This window comes from Pleurodeles waltl, chromosome 3_1 (genome assembly GCF_031143425.1).
Source record: "Pleurodeles waltl isolate 20211129_DDA chromosome 3_1, aPleWal1.hap1.20221129, whole genome shotgun sequence".
Taxonomy (NCBI): Eukaryota; Metazoa; Chordata; class Amphibia; order Caudata; family Salamandridae; genus Pleurodeles; species Pleurodeles waltl.
Window position 1 is genome coordinate 777,069,726 of NC_090440.1, and position 19,490 is coordinate 777,089,215.

The following is a 19,490-nucleotide window of genomic DNA, read 5'->3' on the forward strand; positions in this document are numbered from 1 at the left end:
CCTTCCCCCTGAGGTGCCTGTAGTATTTCTATCTGATGTCCCGGCAGTGTTCTCTCCGATTGTGGTCAGGTATCCTTTGTGGGCCTCGCCCATGCATTTTTGGACTGTTGGTGCACGGACATTGTCATGTACATATCTGCACTACTTCTCGTAATGTATATATTTATGACTGATTTTCATATATATATCTGTATATTTTTGTATGACATGTATTATGCCACATTACAATGTTTGACCGAATTTCGCTTTGTCTTTTCATTCTTCCAGGGGGGGGTTGTGGGTTGTTACAGTGATTTTTGTGAATGCATTGGTGTGTATGTTGTATTTTGCGAGGTTGGGGGTGGGGATGGGGGTGTTTGGTGGGTGTCCCCCTAACTTTTGCCTCCCCCATGTCGTAGGTGCAGTACTCACTGTTGTCTTCGGCGCCTATGTAGATGTTGGTCGTAGAGGAACAGAAACACTAGGGCAGGGAGTATTTGAAGTTCCGGGTCCATGGAGTCCTCGTTCCTCGTGGGATGTGTTCAGGTGAGCGTTTTCCCATTGCAAAAGCTGTTTCTGCCGTGTTTTTATCCACGGTGAATCCGCCCCGGAAAAGGTGGCGGATTGGCGGGTTGTAATACTATGGGCGGTACATTGTCTTCCGCTTGTCTGTTGGCGGTGACCGATGCGCTGCTTGTCTGTACCGCCGTGGCGGGCGGTGTGTTAAAGTGGCTGTCTTTTTTGGCAGTTTCCGCCAGGGTCATAATTCCATTTTTTTATCCGCCACACTGTTTGCGGTTGTAATGAGGGCCTTAATCTTTAACTCTTAAACCTCCTCCTCCTTCAGCTGGGTTAACACTGCCTCCTTCCCCCATACCTATCTCTCTACCCTATTCTCTTCACTATTTAAATTTAGTCTGAGCCTGTGTAGCTCCTTATTTGTGTAGGATAGTCTTTCTGATGTCTACGATTTTTCTGTATCCAAGCCAGCAGCATGGCTGATGCCATGCGCGAACAGAGAATAGACAGGCGCAGATGAGATGGGCTTACCTTTGGCGTGCCCGCTGCACACACCCACTGTGCAGATACGCCAGCTCCCTTCTTTTATATCCCCTCCTAGACCAAGAAAAACAAGTAGACCGCTTACTAAAATGGAGCCTGTCAAGTGGCGTTCCATTCAGAAGCTATTTCGTGCAAACACTGCTCGACATACAACACAGAGTAAAACAGGTAATTTCCTAAAAAAATAGTTATTCTTTCTAAAAAAAAATTCTTCTGAAAAATATATTTCAAAAGGTTATCTTACCCCATTCCCTGTACAAAATACAGTTTGTGCAAGTGATATCTGGCGAGAGAACCTGCAATTTTCCTCTGCGCAATTTACACCATGTAATGCCTGACAAATTGTGCACAGTGGATACCTGTCACAAAGAGAGAAAATATTTTTAAATCATGAGCACTAACTGATTCTGCATGTTGTCCTACCTCATTCTGAGAAGGAAAACTCAAAGTTGTGAATTAATTTCCCTCATATGAGCATGAGTTACATATATCTCAAATATAAGAGAAAAAATAAAACTACATTTTTTTCAACCAGAAAACCTGAGGCTGAAGCTTCACAGCAATCAGGACTAACCCATGTGTTACTGGCTCCAATTGGCATCTAACAAAAATGTAGATCCTGATAGAACATTTCAATCATTGCCACATTCTTCTCAATCAATCAAGGGAGGCACCCCCTGATTAAGATCCTGCGATCCATCTTTATAGTCATAATATATTTGTTGGTGGTGTCACTGTCACTATGGGATCACCTGCTCATTCGTGGTGTTGCTGTCATTCTGGGAACAGCTAATGTATGAACGTCATCCTTTTCGCCCTGATCACCCACACTTTTAGACTGTTTCTGGTGGTTACTGTCTCTGAAAGGGCCCTGAGCTATGCTTACCAGGGCCAGTGCTCAGTCCTTAAAAGGTATATGGTGATTGGTATAATTCTAGTTGGCCAAGACAATCTATCTGCGAGTTCCTAGTATATGGTAGGGCATGTAGGTTTAGGGACCCCAGTGGACTTAATGCATTTACTTGTGCACTGCTGTGGTGTGTTGTGTCATTTTAAATCCAGACCTGCCTTGCATGCTGGTTTTGAAATCAAACTGATTCCAAATTTGTCTTTGGAATTAAAAGTACTTCCAAAGTCCAAAATTACCTTTTTATTACACGTCACCCTGAGGTGTGCCCTAGGTGCCAAGGATAGGTTGCCTTGATGTAAAAAGGAGGGACAATTTAAAATATGTTTTTTATGCCACAGTAGGGAAAAACAGCCAAAGCTGGTTTCCCGATTTTAGTGCTGTTAGCCCCATTGTCTTAAACGGGAAGGCTTTATTAAACTTTAATAAAGTGTAATTTTTTATTAGAGTTTGCTAGCAACATGATTCAAATTATCAAACAATAAACCCAACAACTAGCCAATGTCGGATTTAATATAACTCTTGCAGGAAAGTAATTTTAGAACATACTATCCAGAAATTATGGCCACCTGCAACATCCACTGAAAGGACTACTCCAGCTGACTAGCTTCACCTGGATTTTCCTGGACTGACCACCTACATTGTGGGAGATTGAGACCAGACCCCAAGAGGCAACTAGAATTTCTGAAGCCTTGGCTGGTGCTGCTGGACCCTTTCTGGCCCTCAGGAACCCTTTCAGAAGAAGATCTGAAAGTTTCCGTACTTTGTGCAAAACTTTGGTGAAAAGCTTCAGAAGAGGACCGGCAATGAGAGTCAAGCCGCTGCTGACGACTCACAAGTCGGTCTGATTGTGCTGGTGAGCTCCGCTGAACGCTCCAGAGCTCCCCTTCATTGACTCTGAGTACAAAGACCTCCAGAGACCAACCAAGGCATCGCGCAGCAGGCAGCCATCATTGAAGTGAGCTCTGGATTCAGGGACCCAATTGTTCGGTGCTTAGAAGAAAAGCTCCAACAAAGTGACTTAGGTCATAATTATGATCTTGGTGGATGAGATACTCCATCACAAATGTGAGGGATATCCCATCCCCCATATTAAAAGTTCCATAGGATATAATGGAACTTGTAATATAGCGGACAGGATAGCCGTCATGTTTGTGATGAAGTATCCTGTCCACCAAAATGGTAAGTGTGAAGACAAAACATAATCAGGACCTACTGCTTAAACTATCCGACCCATGCTCCTTCATGGTCCTCCTAAAACTTTGACTTTGTCTCGTGGTCCTCCTAAAACTTAGACTTTGTCCTGGTCTAGCTCAAGTAGATAGTTGTGGTTGTCACTTTATGCTTTTTGGCACTAGAATGCACATTTTTTAAAAATGTAATCTTTAAAAATTCATATCTCTGTTTCCCTTTATTGGATGTTTATCATTTTGGTGTTGTTTTGATTATAGAGATAACCTTTATTCTTCTAAGTTGGTGCTGGAGTTTTATTGTGTTTTACTCATTTACTGTTTGTTGATAAATGCTTTACACTTGCCTGTCTCCTAAGTTAAGTCTGACAGCTCGGTACCAATGGTTGAGCAAGGATTAATTTATTGATTCATTTATTGAGACCTTATTAGTGATTGTAATATTTTTACTAGCTGAAAATGCATACCTCCAACTTCTACTATTTCATTTTCCTGCAGCTACCCATTGATGGTGTTATTGTCACTCTGGGACATATTTTTGAACCCCTTGTGCCACCATTGTGTCATGTTTTGTTATGCAATGGTGGCGCAAACCTTGAACTCATATCTATGAGACCATGCAAAGCCACTTTGTGCAGCTTTTAATGGCCTCCTAAATTTGGAATCAGGCATGGCAGCCCAAATCACTGTGGTGCCTTACTCTGCACATAGGAGGCATTCCAGGAGCATTGTGGTGGACTTTCCCACACAACACCAATGGATTTTGACGCATCCCCAAATTGACAAGACCTCGTGAACCTGGGAATGCCCCAAAACCTTATGCCTCCCCAAGGGAGATGCAACAAAGCAAAATATCTTAATTTCTTCTAGTTTGTTCCTCTTTCTATGCACACATAGAAATATGTAAAAGCCTCCCCCTTCTTGCACATAATCAATCCTGCGTTCAACACAGACACCCTTCCAGCATTGGTGCTATGCAGCCAAAATTACACCAGCTCAGTGGCAAAGGACTGGAATGCGCTGTATGCCATAGATACAGCACACTCCTGCCCTTTCTCTTTGGCCCAGGGCAGCACAGCAATGTGACTTGCTGCGCTGCCCTGTGCCAAAAGCCCATAAATGCGGGCCTCTGTGATTAGCTGTTCATTGGTGGTGTCGCTGTCACTCTGGAATCAGCTGCTAAAGAGAGCTCCACTGCTTCCTGGAATGACCTTAGATACAGTAACTCAAAGGTTTAAGAGTCATTAACATCAAAATGTGATTATTTAGCAACTAAATGGGCTGCATTTTGAAACTAATTACCCATATGTATGAAAATGTAACTTTTGTTTACTTCACCTTCCTGTTGTTTCACCGCAGAACCCTTCACTTAGCCTTTTCTTTCTGAAGGCGGGACATATTCTAAGACTTTGTAATTAAAATGTGTGTAACTTGTTTTTAAACTGTATTGTAAATCGCCATTTGAAAACTCCAACTGTTTCTTTAATGGATAGACTCGTTAATCGCTAATGTTTTGCGGTTGGACGATGTAATTGGAGGACGCCCAGGAAGGACATTCAGAGATGACCTCAGAGGACCTCCAGAGAGTGCACTCCTAGGAGCGGAGGACTGGTCGCTCACAGCAGCCATAAAAACAAAAATCCTGTAATGAGCTCAGAACATTTAGAGGCACTGGGCGTAAAAACATTAGCTGCTGCGGTTTCCCTGTATTCATGCTGTTATGAAATTAGTTCAGGGTTGCAATTAAAAAGTAATTGCATGGGTGAAGGTAGTCATGCCACGAGTGAGTGCCAGGGGGTGCCATCACTCTCTCTACCAATAAACTAGCATGGCGTGCTTAGTGGTTAAAATGAAGACTATACTTCTTTCTATTGGTATGAGAGTGAAAAGGAGCACCCGCAGTATTTTTAGAGTATCTTGGGGCACCTTTGGAAAAGGTTCTTCAAAGCACATTGACTGGTGGTCAAGCCGTTTAGTATTATGCTCTGTGAGGCTGTAATTCCAAATGGTAGACACACATTCCTATACATAGAGCTGAATTGCTGCCACCCAATGACTAAACGCAGAGTATCTTGCATAGATGAACTGCAAGCAAATCAGGTATCTGCACTGCCTGGTCATCCAAGATGTAAATGTCTTTTCTACTGCTGTCAGTGTCCAACACTCAATAAGACAACAGAGACTTTCACTCTGCGACACACCTCTAGACCTCCCACTGATAGCCACAATGTGTCAGATCACCCAGTTGGCATACAGCACATCACACAAAAATCATTTCTTAGATGAAAGAGTCATCGGACAGATTTGTGCCCTAGGCAGCTATAACTTGCACCCACGCCATGCACTGCTAATTTCCCCACAGATAAAGGCACTCAGGGCATCTTTGATACTATCATTGATAATATCAATGCAATATTTGCAGTAACATCGTTTACGAGAAAACTGCATGGTGAGGATGCAAGTTATAGTTACCTTAGAATACACGTGATAGTTAATTTGAGATAACTATATCTAGAACAGGTGAATTTCTATGGTTTGAAACATTTAAAATGTGAGCCTAGCTATATCGTCCCTGTAACCTTTGGGTTTTTAAGATAATGTATGTATGTGTATGTACATACATACATATACATATATACACACATTAACTACGATATAGGAAACACATGCATCCTTTTGTCATAAGCGTATATATTCATAACCTCTTTCTTGCAGGGCTGAACCAGTGCTTACCAGGATAAAGGAAAACAGAAAACGTATAATTTCTCCATCATTTGATAACATCAAATATGATAATTTCGAAATCGAAGAATATCCGTTGTCAGCTCAGGGGTTTGACTGGGAGCTGTGGTGTCGATACTTGAATCCTCAGAAATCATGGTGGAAGCAAGAAAATTCAACTGCACCTATAAGGTAATAAAGGACTCTGCTCAAACATAACATGCTATATTTTGTCTTATCAATATTGTAACCTGGTATTTTTGATCAAGTAAAATAAAAAAGTCTTACCTGAGAACTAATATTTTATTTAGGTGGTGTCATACACTGGAGGCAACTAACCACGGAGGAAAAAATTGTCCCACTTGAAAAATCATTTTTCTTGATAGCTATGTGTGAATAAATTAGGATTACAGGTTAATAATTGTATCTGAATATTTAGTATGTTTATACAAACTCGTCTAATGATCTAAAATAATACATCAAGAGATTGAAGGAAATACATAACACGTGGTAATTCATTTGTATGCTGTCCCTAGACAAGAAAGACATACTATTTTAAACAAATCGTTAGGACCATTGACTGTGGTTTGTAAGTATAATGAGAATCAGCAATTATGCATCCCATTTTAAGGAGTGACATACAAATAAAGTTAGAATGCATAGCACTCTGTATCATATGTTTCTGTAATTGTGCAAGATAATGATGATGCAAGGATCACCAGTCTGTTAAAGGGTCATTGGAATGTGTTCTAAAGGCCATACTTACACTTGTGCATACACTTAGTAATCAGTGCAATAACCAGGGTAGGTGATACATGCGACCATAAATAATACTGTATCATTAACTATGTAATATGTCCCAGTGGCAGTGTTCTACAAAGTTCTAGTATTCCCTGGTGTGAGACACTGGATTTTTGGTTGAGGGGAATGTGAGCCCTACTCAAGCAACAACCACAATCCTTGTCAGGCTGAACCTCAACTGTCACTACATTAACCATAACCCTCTGGTGGCTTGGCACAAAGGCAATCAAGCTTGACTTTTAGGGAATATGTAAAGTATTTATGCAGCACTCAAACAGTAATTAAGGGAAAACACAACAGAAGAAAAATCATACATCAATGTAAAAAATGATATCAGAACAACAAAAATCCAATCTGCAATATCAAAGTGACAAATGGGGTCATCTGGTTGCACCGGACTGGGACAAACTCACTAGTTCAAGACAATGCAGTGTGAGCAGGATGGAGGTCCAAGCTTGGCTCCCAAGGCAATATACCTGGTTGTACTTGGACTGAGATGAGAGGTCCTATGTCATGCTGTGTCAAGTTGCCTTGGTTCCGATGGGGCAGCCGACCAGGAGGTGTGAGATGCTGCATCAAATTGGATCTTGCTGCATTGGTTCAGTAGGTGTAGGCCAAGCGAGGTCCTGCATCAAGATGCATCACACTGTTTCAGTTCTAGTGATGCTGCTGATCAAGAGCTGCGGGGTGCTGCAATGTGAGGCCTTGTGCAGCACTGAGTTGATTTGTGTTGCGCTACATCAGTTCTGAGAGAACCCACAGTTGAGCCTGTAGGAGTAAACTCCGATGCCAGGCAGGGGTCTAGAGCCTGGGGGCCACCTCTTGGGGAACAGGACCCACTCCAGTGGGGGCCAGCAGCAGGGTACAGGCAAGCCAAATTGAGTCTAGGCAGCTGCGCAGATTCAGGGCAGGTCTCTGGAGCTTGGTATATTCTTGTAGCCTGTGGTTCTGGGTTCAAGGAGCAGGCCCGACTTTGTTCCTCAAGCAACAGAGCAGTCTTTCCTGCAGCATGGCAGCAGGGAAGTGTTTCCAACAGCAGGAGGCAGAGACAACTTAATTGAGTCTTCCACAGGCACATAGGTGATCTGAAGAGTTGGCCTGAGTGTCAAATATTTATACTTGGTGCCAGCTCTGAAGTGGGAGAAACTTGTAGGCTTCCCCCACATCTGGTTCTGGAATTTCCTTCCTTCCCCCTGCCCTGGCTGTGAGAGTTCTGGGGTGACAGAAGACTAGTTTGAAGCCCTTTGTGAATGTGTCGAGGCAGCTCCTTTGAAGTGCAAGTGTGGTAGGTGACAGCTCTGTCCCTCTAATCCTGACAAGATGGCCCATCCAGACAACACCTAGTATTTCTATATATTGCTGTCTGGGAGGGATACACAAACGTAAGACGGCCAACTACACCTAGTCATGTGATCTGAGATACATGCTGCAGGCACCAATCGTTAGGAGAAGAACATGGCAACTTTCTAAAAGTGGCATTTTCAGAATGGTTACTTAAAATCCAACTTTACTATTAAAATTGCAATTCATTTGGCACCAAATTTGGCATTCCTGCCTACCCCCATTTAAAAGTAATCACTTGTTGAATATAATTAGATAACCCAATGTTATCCTATGAAAGAGGTAGACCTTGATATAGAGAAAAACACATTTAAGAGGTTTTCGCTACCATGTCATGCAAAACATTAAAGTACATGTCCAGATTTTTAAATACACTACACCCTGCCCTATAGGCTGTTTGGGGCCTACCTCAGAAGTGACATAGATGTATTAAAAAGGAAGGTTTAGTCCTACGAAAAGGTTTATTTTGCCAGATCTAACTTGCAGTTGAAAACTGTACTCAGACTGCTATATCTGGCCTATGACATCTCTAAAAAGGCTACTTGAGGGAGTGCTGCAGGCCCACTAGTAGCATAAACTTTACAGCCACATGTAGTATCACGTTACTAAGGTCTTACAAGTGAATTACATGCGTCAATTGGGTGTAAGCCAACTTTACCATGTTTACAGGAGTGAGTACAAGCACCTTAGCACTGGTTACCAGTAGTAAAGTGTGCAGAGTCCTAAAGCCAACAAAAATTAATTCAGCAAAACAGGAGGGATGAGGGCAAAAGGTTTGGGAGTGACCCTGAAGAGAGGGTCAGGTCCAACACCTGATGTGACATAACTCAGGTGGACAAAGTATCCAATAATAAATTATCTCATTATTGTGAATGCAATCTGTGCAATGCAGATAAACTATTGCGTGCGCCTAATTGGTATATGCCCTAACTAGAGTTGTGTTAGTTAACTCCTTCTTTCAATAAGGTCTAAGTGGACTATTGTATTTATGTTAAGAGGGTGGGCCTATAAGGATTGCACAGAGGTAGTGATGTTTACATAAACTGAGGTTATTACTGGAAATGTGGGTGATGCCCATGTGCTGTCTGTTTGAATAAATATCTATGGCGGAATGCATTTAGTCTTCGTTCTTCTAGATCGGTAAACCTCATGATCATCAGCCAATCTGTTGATGTTTGCACTTTTATCAGAGACCCTAGGAGATCACATAGCACATGCTCCCATCCACCCCCCCTCGCTCCCTCTCCCAGTGCATCATGGTGACGGAATAACCAATTCACATTTCTGTGAAAACCTACCGAGATTGCAGGCTAAGAAAGAATGTATATGGATAGCACTGCATAGCAGGCATTTTATTTTGCGAGAATACTAAGGGCTTAAAATATGCTTATGGTCATAAGTCATTCCAGCTAACTCCTTTTTCAGTTGAAAAGAGTATTGATCATCCCTGAACTTGGATAGCACCTACGGTCATGTAAATTGACATATTGCCTGTGCCTGTTGTTCAGCTCTATAAACATGTTTCTGCATGCAGTCAGCGCTGTGTTCCCTATCAGTTTATACTACTTCTATTATTCAAATGAAATGAAAATCACATCCAAGATTTGATTCAGGCAATGCAAGAACGCATTAGCTGTTATTTGCTGCTGATTAGCCTCTAAGATTATAAAGCATGGTATCTGTAGTGGGGAGGGGAAGATGTGTAACAGACAGTTTAACTATGTGCAAGTCGATTCAGAACTCAAGACCGAACTCGTTTCAACAAGCCTGATGGCTGGCATTCTCCCTTGACTGACATCTACATTCTTCACAAATCATGTTAGAAGGTCAGAAGCTTAAGAAATCGTGCATAAGTGCAGTAAGTGAATTGATTACATTCCTCTTTTTAACACAAGTGGTATTATTGAAACAAAAATGAGGACATTTTGGGACTATTTTTACACCTTTAAATGCAATTGCTATTTCTGGTAATGCAACTTATGAATTGCAGTGTTTCCACAACCACTCCAACATTCACAAAACATCTTTGCATTAACTCGATACCTGATAGGAATGTGAAGCGCATGGGGAAAACTGCATGCAGCACCTGAAGTGGCCAGTGTTGGCCTTTGGGTTTAGGTGTTCATGACCCTCAAAGTCCTAAAAAACTAGTATGTCCTTTAGCCTTCCCAGATAAAGGTGTATAGTCCTGATGTGTAATATTTTCTCCTTATTTTAATTCTATCCTAACCTCTACAACGGTTGGACCCTACCACAGTTGTGGCTTCTATGCTGTCTTTAAGATATTTTAACTATTTATTTTAGGAGGAAATAAGAACATGGATTTTAATTATATATGTAAACTATGTACTAGGCCATGTTTTACTTTTTTACTGTATGATTGATGTGATAGTAATGCTATGTAAAAAAAATGTAAATGCTTTTTTGGCCTTGTGCCGAAATAAAGACTTGACTGACTTACAAAACATGATCTAAAAGACTCCCTTAACCTGGACCAAATTGCTCTCAGTGATCTGACACGACTTGTCCATAATACTAAAATGTTCCAGGGGGCAGCTCAAATATGTAAGTAATGGAGGCTGTACTAAGGATTACTGTGCTACCAGAACTGTGATCCAGGTGCGCATGAAACATCTCTGGCCCAGAATCCTGCACAGCATTATAATAAAACATTTTCCTCCAGTCTGCAGTGTGGGTTTGCAGTTAGCTGTGCAGCAAATTGATTATGCACCACAGAGGGTGTCAGTCTGTATCATTACTTTCTTATGTATGCTCTTACACTACAGAACTCTCGTGGAAGCTCCCAGGTTCCAACTAAGAATCGTGATGCGAACCAGACATTGTCCTTCTGGTTGGCTTACTTGTTCTGAACCAGGGATCGTCTCCCTGTGTTGAAGAGGGCATCCATACAGCTCATAAACCCATCTTGAGAGCTTCAATAGATGTCCCTATGCCAGGGCACAGCGTGAGGACCACTTTCTAGAGTGTTTATGTTTCGTGACCCTTCCTGAAGATCTCTCTTGGGTTAGTGGATGTTCCATAATTGCAAAAGCCCCTCCTATGGATTCCTCGCTGGTGAGACAAATATGGCTAATGATGAAACATTCCTCAAATAATACTATCTGAACTCTCTCACAAGCCACTCAAGAATGCCATCTGTCATTTTCTCCTCTAGAAAAACACTCAAGACTTTCTTGTTTACAAGACACTAAGCTTGAAAATACAGTAGACTGCTCTCTCCCTCCCCCACAAACCCAAATTATTCTGACTGGTACTGAACTATTTTCCGACTGGCAAATGCTCTACAGTAGTATACTCACCTCTGCCAGATGTTATTATCTCCACCCATGAGTTATGTTACTCTGCTCTTCTCTTTCCCATCTTATTTATTCCTTACCCTTGAACCTTATGGTTATGTTCAAATCAATTTTGCTGGATGTTCCCTGTAATCATACTTTCCACTATGCTGTTCTTTCTTTTGCTATACAATGTTCTAATACCGCTAGATAGAGCAGTAAATAAATAAGAAAATAAATAATGCTTTGGTACATGCAATATCTTTGTAATATTCTACTGGGAAATGTCTGGGTCAGTTACGTTTCATCTGCATCTATGTGGGGTACCCTGGTAAAATGATCCATAATACAGGACATGGAAATGGAACACGTTGAAACAGATAAGGGAGATCGTGGAGAGAATGTTTTATGAATACTGCACATTTATTGTTAATACCACAGCCAGGCAATGTGTTGTTAGTTTGTATTCCAATTTTGTATTGCAGCAGTACTTCTTTTCTTTACATTCAAATGCACTACATTACATCAATGGCAGGATTTCTAAAATGTATGACCATCTAACAATTTGTGTAGGATGTAGACGTCAGTCATGAGAGAATGTCACTCATCAGCTTTAATGAAAAGGGGTCATTTGTGAGTGCAGAATATACATGTACACATTTCAGATCTCTAGTTACACTCCTGCTTATCTCCAATCCCATTAACATATTTTATAATCTCAGTGAGTAGTCAGGAGCAAATAACAGCCAATGCTTTCTTACAGTGCCTGGAGCAAGCTTTACAATGTGATTTCCATTTAATTTGAATAATAGATTTAGTAGATACTGAAAGAGAATAATACAACGCTCAATGCATATAAAACCATGTTTAAGGTTTTGCACAATAGGCATACGGGATATACCAATTTACATGAATGGGGAGCTATCAAAGTTCAAATCTGATCAATATTCCTTTCAACTGAAAATAGATTAACTGTAATATTTTAAGATGTCTACATTTGCTGCAACCATAAGCAGCAAACCTTAAGTAATCTTTTATTGCCCTCTCATGGCAGAATGGTTGAATTTTCCGAATTGTCTTCATTTATTTAGTCGGTTATTCATTTGTTTGTGTGCCTATTTATCCATCTGTGTTCATATGTATTTATTTATTTATTTATGTATTTATTTCTGTTTTAATATAGTGAAACTCAAACCACAATGTGGCAATGAGCTTTACAAGTAAAACAATATGGAGAATGCACATATCCTTACAGTGAAAGTGAAGAAAATGATGAACATTAAATAGTATCAAACCCAGTAATCAAGGATGGTGCCTGTAGAAAGTCACTTATTAAACATACATGAACAAGAGATGGATGAGGGAGGAGATGCAGTTAGAGGTTAAAGGGGTGAGTAAGCACTGGAGAGGGATTTTGTCATGGGGGAAGCTTGAAAGCTAAGGTATTTGATCAAGGCAGGCAAAGGAGTCTGAGTGGGGTGGAGGAGAGAGGTATGGAAGAGAACAAATGAGTGACATATAGGAGAGGACAGAGCAGAAGATAAATGTAAAAAGTATGGATAGGAAAAGGGGCTACAGGCTGCAGATAGACAACATGTAGGATACGAATGAGAACAGGGAGGGCAATTGAGGACTTCAAAGAGATTGGGCAACTGGGTGAGGCAAGAATAAAATGGCTGATCAGAAGCGCAGGATAGTGAGAAAAATGCAAAGTAAGAAATAGGAAGAGCATTCACATATCAGCCTACAGCATAAACAGGTGTTTTTAATTTTTTTGCTGAATTGAAGAAAATCTTTATATTGACAGATGGCACACTTAAAGTGTTCTAAAGAGATGGAGCAATTCAAACCTAAAGTTTTCTTTTTCTGTGGTTTTTACATCCTCTAGACATATTTAAAGTGGAAGGTAGGTTGGCTGGATTGTGTTTGTGAATGATTTTATGTCTTTCAGACAAGCTTGAATTTAATTCTTGCTCCAACAAGAAGCCAATGTACTTCCCAACAGATTTGATGATGTGGTTGAATTTCTTTGCGCCTGCCAGCGCTGCGTATTCTAGATTGTGTTTTCCCCCCTTTAATTAAAACAAACAAAAGAGGTAAACATCTCCTCAGTCTTCTAAAAAAAAATGACTGTATTATTGCTAATGGTAGATCCACTTCGGACTCCCCTGCCTCCTTCACACATATTTCTTCACGGGGAAGGTCCATTCTGGACTACTTAGTACTTGGTTATTCCTCTTATTGTCTATTGGAAGATCTTAAGATATTATGCTCCCCCTATAGCGATCATAACCTGCTTTCTATCACTCTAGAAACCTCCATATTGTCACTAGATGGAAATCTGGTGGGTTTACCCAGAGTTTTTCTAATAAGACTGGGAGGACCCAATGGAATTTTAAGAGGATAGCTGGTGTCACTGTGATTTTAGCACCTGTAGTTGCTAACTTGACTAGTTGGGAGGGAATGGAGTTGAAATACTTCGCTGATCTCCTGATGCAATTGGTGTCTAACAACTTGTCTGGTGGGCATAAAGTAGCCCGGAAAGCTATTCCCCATGCATTGCTTGACCTAAACAGAGAAATAAATAACATGCTTAGGGCCCAGTTTTTAGTTTTTTCTGAGGAGAGGAAAATCAGAGTTGCTCTATTAAAAAGGAGAAAGAAGCGGCTGAAGATCCGCCTTGCAAAAGAAGCAGGGGACAGGCTCTGGATTAAGCTCCGGGAAGCCTCTACAAAGGGCCAGGCTCGGCGTTTCTGGGCATTAGTGGGTCAAGGTTGTGGGTCTAGAATTCGTCCCCCCCCTGCTCCAGTCTCCGAAGCCCGAATGGGGGTTCTTAAATCAGGCAGAAGTCAGAGGTAAAATTCTGCAAAAATTACTAGCTGTTAATACGGCAGCCTCAGTGGCGGCTCTGAGACTGAAAATGGGGCTTCGAAGCGCGTATGTTCAAGGATTAGAGGGGGTTATACGATTGGCTACCTCAATTTTAAAGAGTGAGGAAAACACTTTGAGATCATTTCTGAAGAAATAACATTTTTAGATAATAGCAAGCCCAAATTTTCCTTTTGTAAGAATTTTTCTACTGCCCTGGAGATGCTGGAGCTGGATCGCAGCCAAGTTCTAGAACTCTCCCCATTGCTCTTGAGGGTGACTTTGAAGAGTGCAACGTGGGCCTTGAGCTTCCGCCAAGACTTGGAGTGCTGTAAAAAAAGAAGTTTTTTTGCAAATATAGTTAACACTTTAGTAATAAAAAAAACACAACGTACTTCACTTGGAACATCCCTCATAGTGTTAGGCGCTTTTGGACGCTGCTCCGACAGGAATTGCTCCCTTTGAATACACTATTGGCAAAATGGTACGGTACTGCAAAAGAGTGTAACTTCTGTTTGGCGGATTCCCAAGATTTACACCATCTATTATTTGTCTGCCCTTCTCTTGCCTCATTTCGGCGTAAATGGATAGATCCAATTCGTCTTCAGTTTTCTCTATTGTCAATGCCCGAGTTTCTCCAAGCCCTGTATGATCCTCCAAATGAAAGTTTTTGTTTTAAAATATTTAATTTTTGTAATTGTTTTTTAAGCTTATTTTAAGAAACTTTAGTTGTAAGGCATGTCAGGTGGCATAGGATTTTGATGCAACATCTCACTATATCTTTCATTTATCTCACCTTTTGGTTCTCGATTGGATGTAAAGTGTAAATTACAGATCCGATCTTCTATTCACCAATATTGTAAATTTTATGTGGTTCTCAGCTAGATGTAAATGGTAAATGTGATTTTCTGCTTTCCTCTTTTATGTGGACCTCAGTCGAGTTCCAAATCATAAATAAAATAAATTGTCAAATTGAAATTGCTCATTCTACATATTAAACAAAGTAGAAGCAAGTAATGATGCTTGAGAATCTTCATAAGTGACCGATTGAGAACCTAAAGAGTAGTTATCAGCCTTTACAAATGTTTGCAGTGTGCTAAGAATGAGTCTGACCAACTGAGCACCATTTGTTTAAAGCAAAGGCAACTCTCCACAATGTAGATAGGTCTTTGGTGACCAGTGGTGTTGAAAGCCACCAAGCAATTGGGCAGATGTCAAACCTTGACTTTGTTTAGAATGAAGTGAATAACATCAAGAATTGTGAGCGTGTTAATTAATTGACTCTAGATTTTGAGGTGGAGGTAGAAGTTCATTTTGCTAATATAAGGTGGAAGTGGAAGGTGGGATTCTGTGTATTTGATTGAAGATTGTAGGTTTTGGCACTGACAATTCTTTTTTAAATTTTCCTTGATGACTTTAGTGCACACAGAGTTTGTGAAGATTTATTTGATTACCAAGCACTTGACAGCCTACAAAATGATGTTGTTTGTTCATGTAGGCAGTCATGGGAAGCAGAAGTTTTAAGTTCAAGAGAAGCTATCATGTCAATTTTAATTTAGTTACTTTTTGGTAATAGTTGAAGTGGTTGCTGACATCATTGCTGAGACAAGCTTTAATGGCAATCTGTTTCAGGACTACAGGTATATAGTTGAAGCATTAGTTTATGATGGTTTTGGAATCAATTACCCAAAGGAGTGGAATGAGGCAGGGATGTTCTTTATACCCCCTGACATTTGGTATATTGGATCCAAAGGGATGCACTTATTTATCACTTGATGTAGGATAACACCCGGGATGAGAGAATGTCTATGTATGGGGGATGACATTCTCTTGTACATGGCATAATCATATACAAATTCATATCTTTGAAATATTTGGTGAATATTCGGGGTTTCATATTAGCTGGGAGAAATCTGTGTTGTACACACCTACCAAATGGTCCCCAGTAAAAAAGCCCAGGTGTCCTATAGCTGTCATCCAATATGGATTCCCATACCCAGGTGTATATATCACATGCAAACTATAGCCTCATTTTGTAACCTTATTTAAGGCTGATGTATGCCACTGGAGAGGACTGAAGCTATCCCTTCTGGGACGACCGTCCTTCTTCGAAATTATGGTGCTACTCCAGTTCTTATACAGGCACCAAAAAACACCCTACTGGATACTAGAAGAGTTTTTTTTTTAAACTACAAGCATAAGTGAGACTGTTACCATGGATGCCACAAATTGCCACCCAGACATTAACTTGGGAAGACTATGATGGTGGCATCGACTTTCCAGAGGAAAACAATATTAATAGGACTCCTAGCTAGTGGTGGTTTTGGAATGGAGCTTTTCATCATTGGATAAATCCTCTTTATGGATTGACAAACGTGCAAAGGGTCAAGGGAATACCCCTCTGTTCTCTATCAGAAGAATGAAGTAAGATCCTTCTCTCCAAACAGGGTAGTAGTCTCAAAAGAATGAAAAAATGAAACCAAATGCCCGAGGTGGAAAACATCCTTACCAGAGAAATCCTACTATGAGACAGTGACCTGAAGAGATAAGTTGGCAGGAACCTTGAATTGCAGGGGTGGGACTTAATAGGAATGAGAATACCAAAACTGAGAGACATACGGGTAAAAAATGAACCCTGGGGACACTTAAGTGGTAATATAACTTACCAAACACCAAGGCATTTTGATATCTGCAGCTTAGGCATGCCTTGGCAGAGCATATCCTAAATGATACTGAATTTGCATATTATCCCACTGGAAGACAAGATTCTCTCAGCACTCTTCCTCTTCTCAAGTAACCACTATCCTTAACATACAGGAAATCTCACTAAACCCCTTGATGAGACTCAGGGAAAGATGGGCAGAGAATGTGCAAGAAATGAGTGATGGTGAACTGTAGGAAGGAATTCAGGCACTGAGAGAATTTGCAATCAGGGCAGGGTTCTGACTGGAACAATTAAAAAGGCTTCTTTTTCGAGGGAGCGTATAACCAATAGTGATATTAATAAAAATGGCATGTGTCAGAAGTTGTGGCCAGTGAGGTGCCTTCATCCACACACTGAGGTCATGCCCACTCTTTGGTTATTTCTGGGAGGTTGTAGTGAAATCCTTATTACTGACCGCAGGGGTCCCTATTAAGAAAAGTTTAAAATTATTTATAATAGAAATATGGATCATGAGATCCCATTGAAAATACTGTGCACCTATGGCTTGATGGTGATTAGGAAGGATGTAGCAAGGGTCTAGGGTGAGATGGAAATATGGGAGAACGATATGGACTGGGGTATGTTGGCTAAAAATATGTCTCTGGAGCTAAAGGTTGCCCTCAGAAATGGTGCAAAATCTGGGGATCATGGAAAGTATTCAGAGGAATATTATGAGATACCCTATCGAGCACCAAGGTATGAGGAAACTGAGAAGGCATGGGATCTCCTACACAAGAAACATAACAGCACAATATACACTCCATGTGGATGTTTTCTTTCATTTTAACTCTTAACAATACTGATATACTGATCCTTGTGAAATTGTGGTGATTGTAGTTGTGACTTCATTCTTGTAATTGATAATTGTAATGAAAATTTTTGTTTTGTTTTTTTGTTTAAAAAACATACCACTTATGTTAGACAGAAAGGCTTCCAGAGGCTCCATATACACACTGTTTAACTTTCAGTGGCAGGTTGAAACTTACTAATGAGAAAACTTAGCCTCATGTTCCTCCAAGTTTTGGACCTCTAGGAACAAATTTGGACTAGCTGGACACTGATCTTCAGTTTTGATTGGAATGCCTGCAACACTCTATTGTACATTTCCTTTCTCTCGACCATTCTCTATCCTTTATCACACTAATATTCAGAATCATCTTTTTTATCTTGCCTCACCATTGTCCTTTAGCATCTCTTCCCTCAAGTCTCTCTTCCTTCTATTCCCACTCCACACTACCCTCTCTTTATTGCCCAGCAAAAGGTCTAGCAGTGGTACCAATCCCTCCAACCACCTAGCCTACCCACCACAAACTCATTTCAACCCTAAAGTTGACTGAATGTCTTCGATATATCAGATGGCTGTGCTCTTCTACTCTTCATCACTGAAAACTGACTTTTTTTCCTATCTAGAAATTGGGTCTGTAGTTGGCAGAGGTATGCACACTGACCAAGTAGGGACTGCAATCTTAGTCAGCGTAAGTCACAACACAACCTAAATTATCTTGTGCTCTCCCTCTGGTAGCTTGGCACAGAACAGGCAGGATTAACTAAGTATGGCAATGTGTAAAATATTTGTGCAATAACTCATACAGTAACACAGTGAAAACACCAGAAAATGATTCCACACCAGGTTAAAAAAATCGAGGATATTTATCTGAGTAATCAAGACCAAAACAGCAAAAATCCATCCAGTGGAAGTTGAGATATACATTTTTAAAGATTATGGGGCAAATTTAGGAGCCCCTAGCATCACATGAGCGTCACTTTTCGTGATGCTCCGGTGGTGCCAACCACTGCTCCATATTTACAAGGAGGTGTAATGTCACTCTTTGTGGTGTTACACCTCCTTGTAAATGTGGGCCCTTCCAACACAGTTTTCTGTGGTAGAGGGGTGTGCAATGGGTGTTGCATTGGGAGTTCCACCGCAACACCCATTGATTTTGATGTTGCCCCAGATTTACGAGAATTTGTAAATATGTGGCAGTTCCAAAAACTAACCCCACCCCAGGGGTGGCGTTAGCATGGCAAAACCCGAAGGAATACTTTCATTCCTCCCCGTTTTTTGCATTTTCCATGTGTGCTGCATTCTGCAGCTCACATAAAAGGAGCTAAATGCCATGGAGGATTGTTTATGGGCAGGAAGGTGTTCCTTCCTGCACATAAACATTAATTCCAAAATTACCCTGCGGTACTCCTATGTGTACTGCATTTTGCAGCACACATAGAAGTGCCAAATCACCATTATAGATTGTGTATACTCAATCTATCCCCTCAACACAGACACCCTTTCACTATGGTGCAAGGATGCCTGCATTGGTGCAGGCAGCTTAATTCAAGCAGACGCAGGGGAAATGCAGGGGAGTGCCGTATTCCTTAAATACAGCACATCCCTGAGTTTCAAAAGTGCCGTAGTGCGGCACTGCAATTTTTGCCGCAGCACCACGCTTTTCATAAATCAGGGCCTAAATGTGAAAACGTTGCTTAGAAGTCACTAGCAGACAAGAGGATACTTGAGGCCGTGAGGGACCGGTGCAAATCCAAAATTCAGGCTCACCGGGATGGAGGGTAGGCTGGCTACAGAAACCATGCAGGGCCCCCTGAATCAGTACCTCTGGGGGAGC

The 19,490-nt window shown here is 41.0% G+C and overlaps 1 protein-coding gene across 2 annotated transcripts in view; it reads left to right on the forward strand.

The window, feature by feature from the left end:
• Positions 1–19,490, forward strand: part of GALNT18 (polypeptide N-acetylgalactosaminyltransferase 18) — a 1,605,564-nt gene that overhangs the window by 1,014,652 nt on the left and 571,422 nt on the right. For both annotated transcript variants that reach the window (XM_069223602.1, XM_069223603.1), the window contains exon 5: positions 5,854–6,051. In XM_069223602.1, coding sequence (XP_069079703.1) covers positions 5,854–6,051 — 198 coding nt within the window. The remainder of the gene's footprint in view (positions 1–5,853; positions 6,052–19,490) is intronic.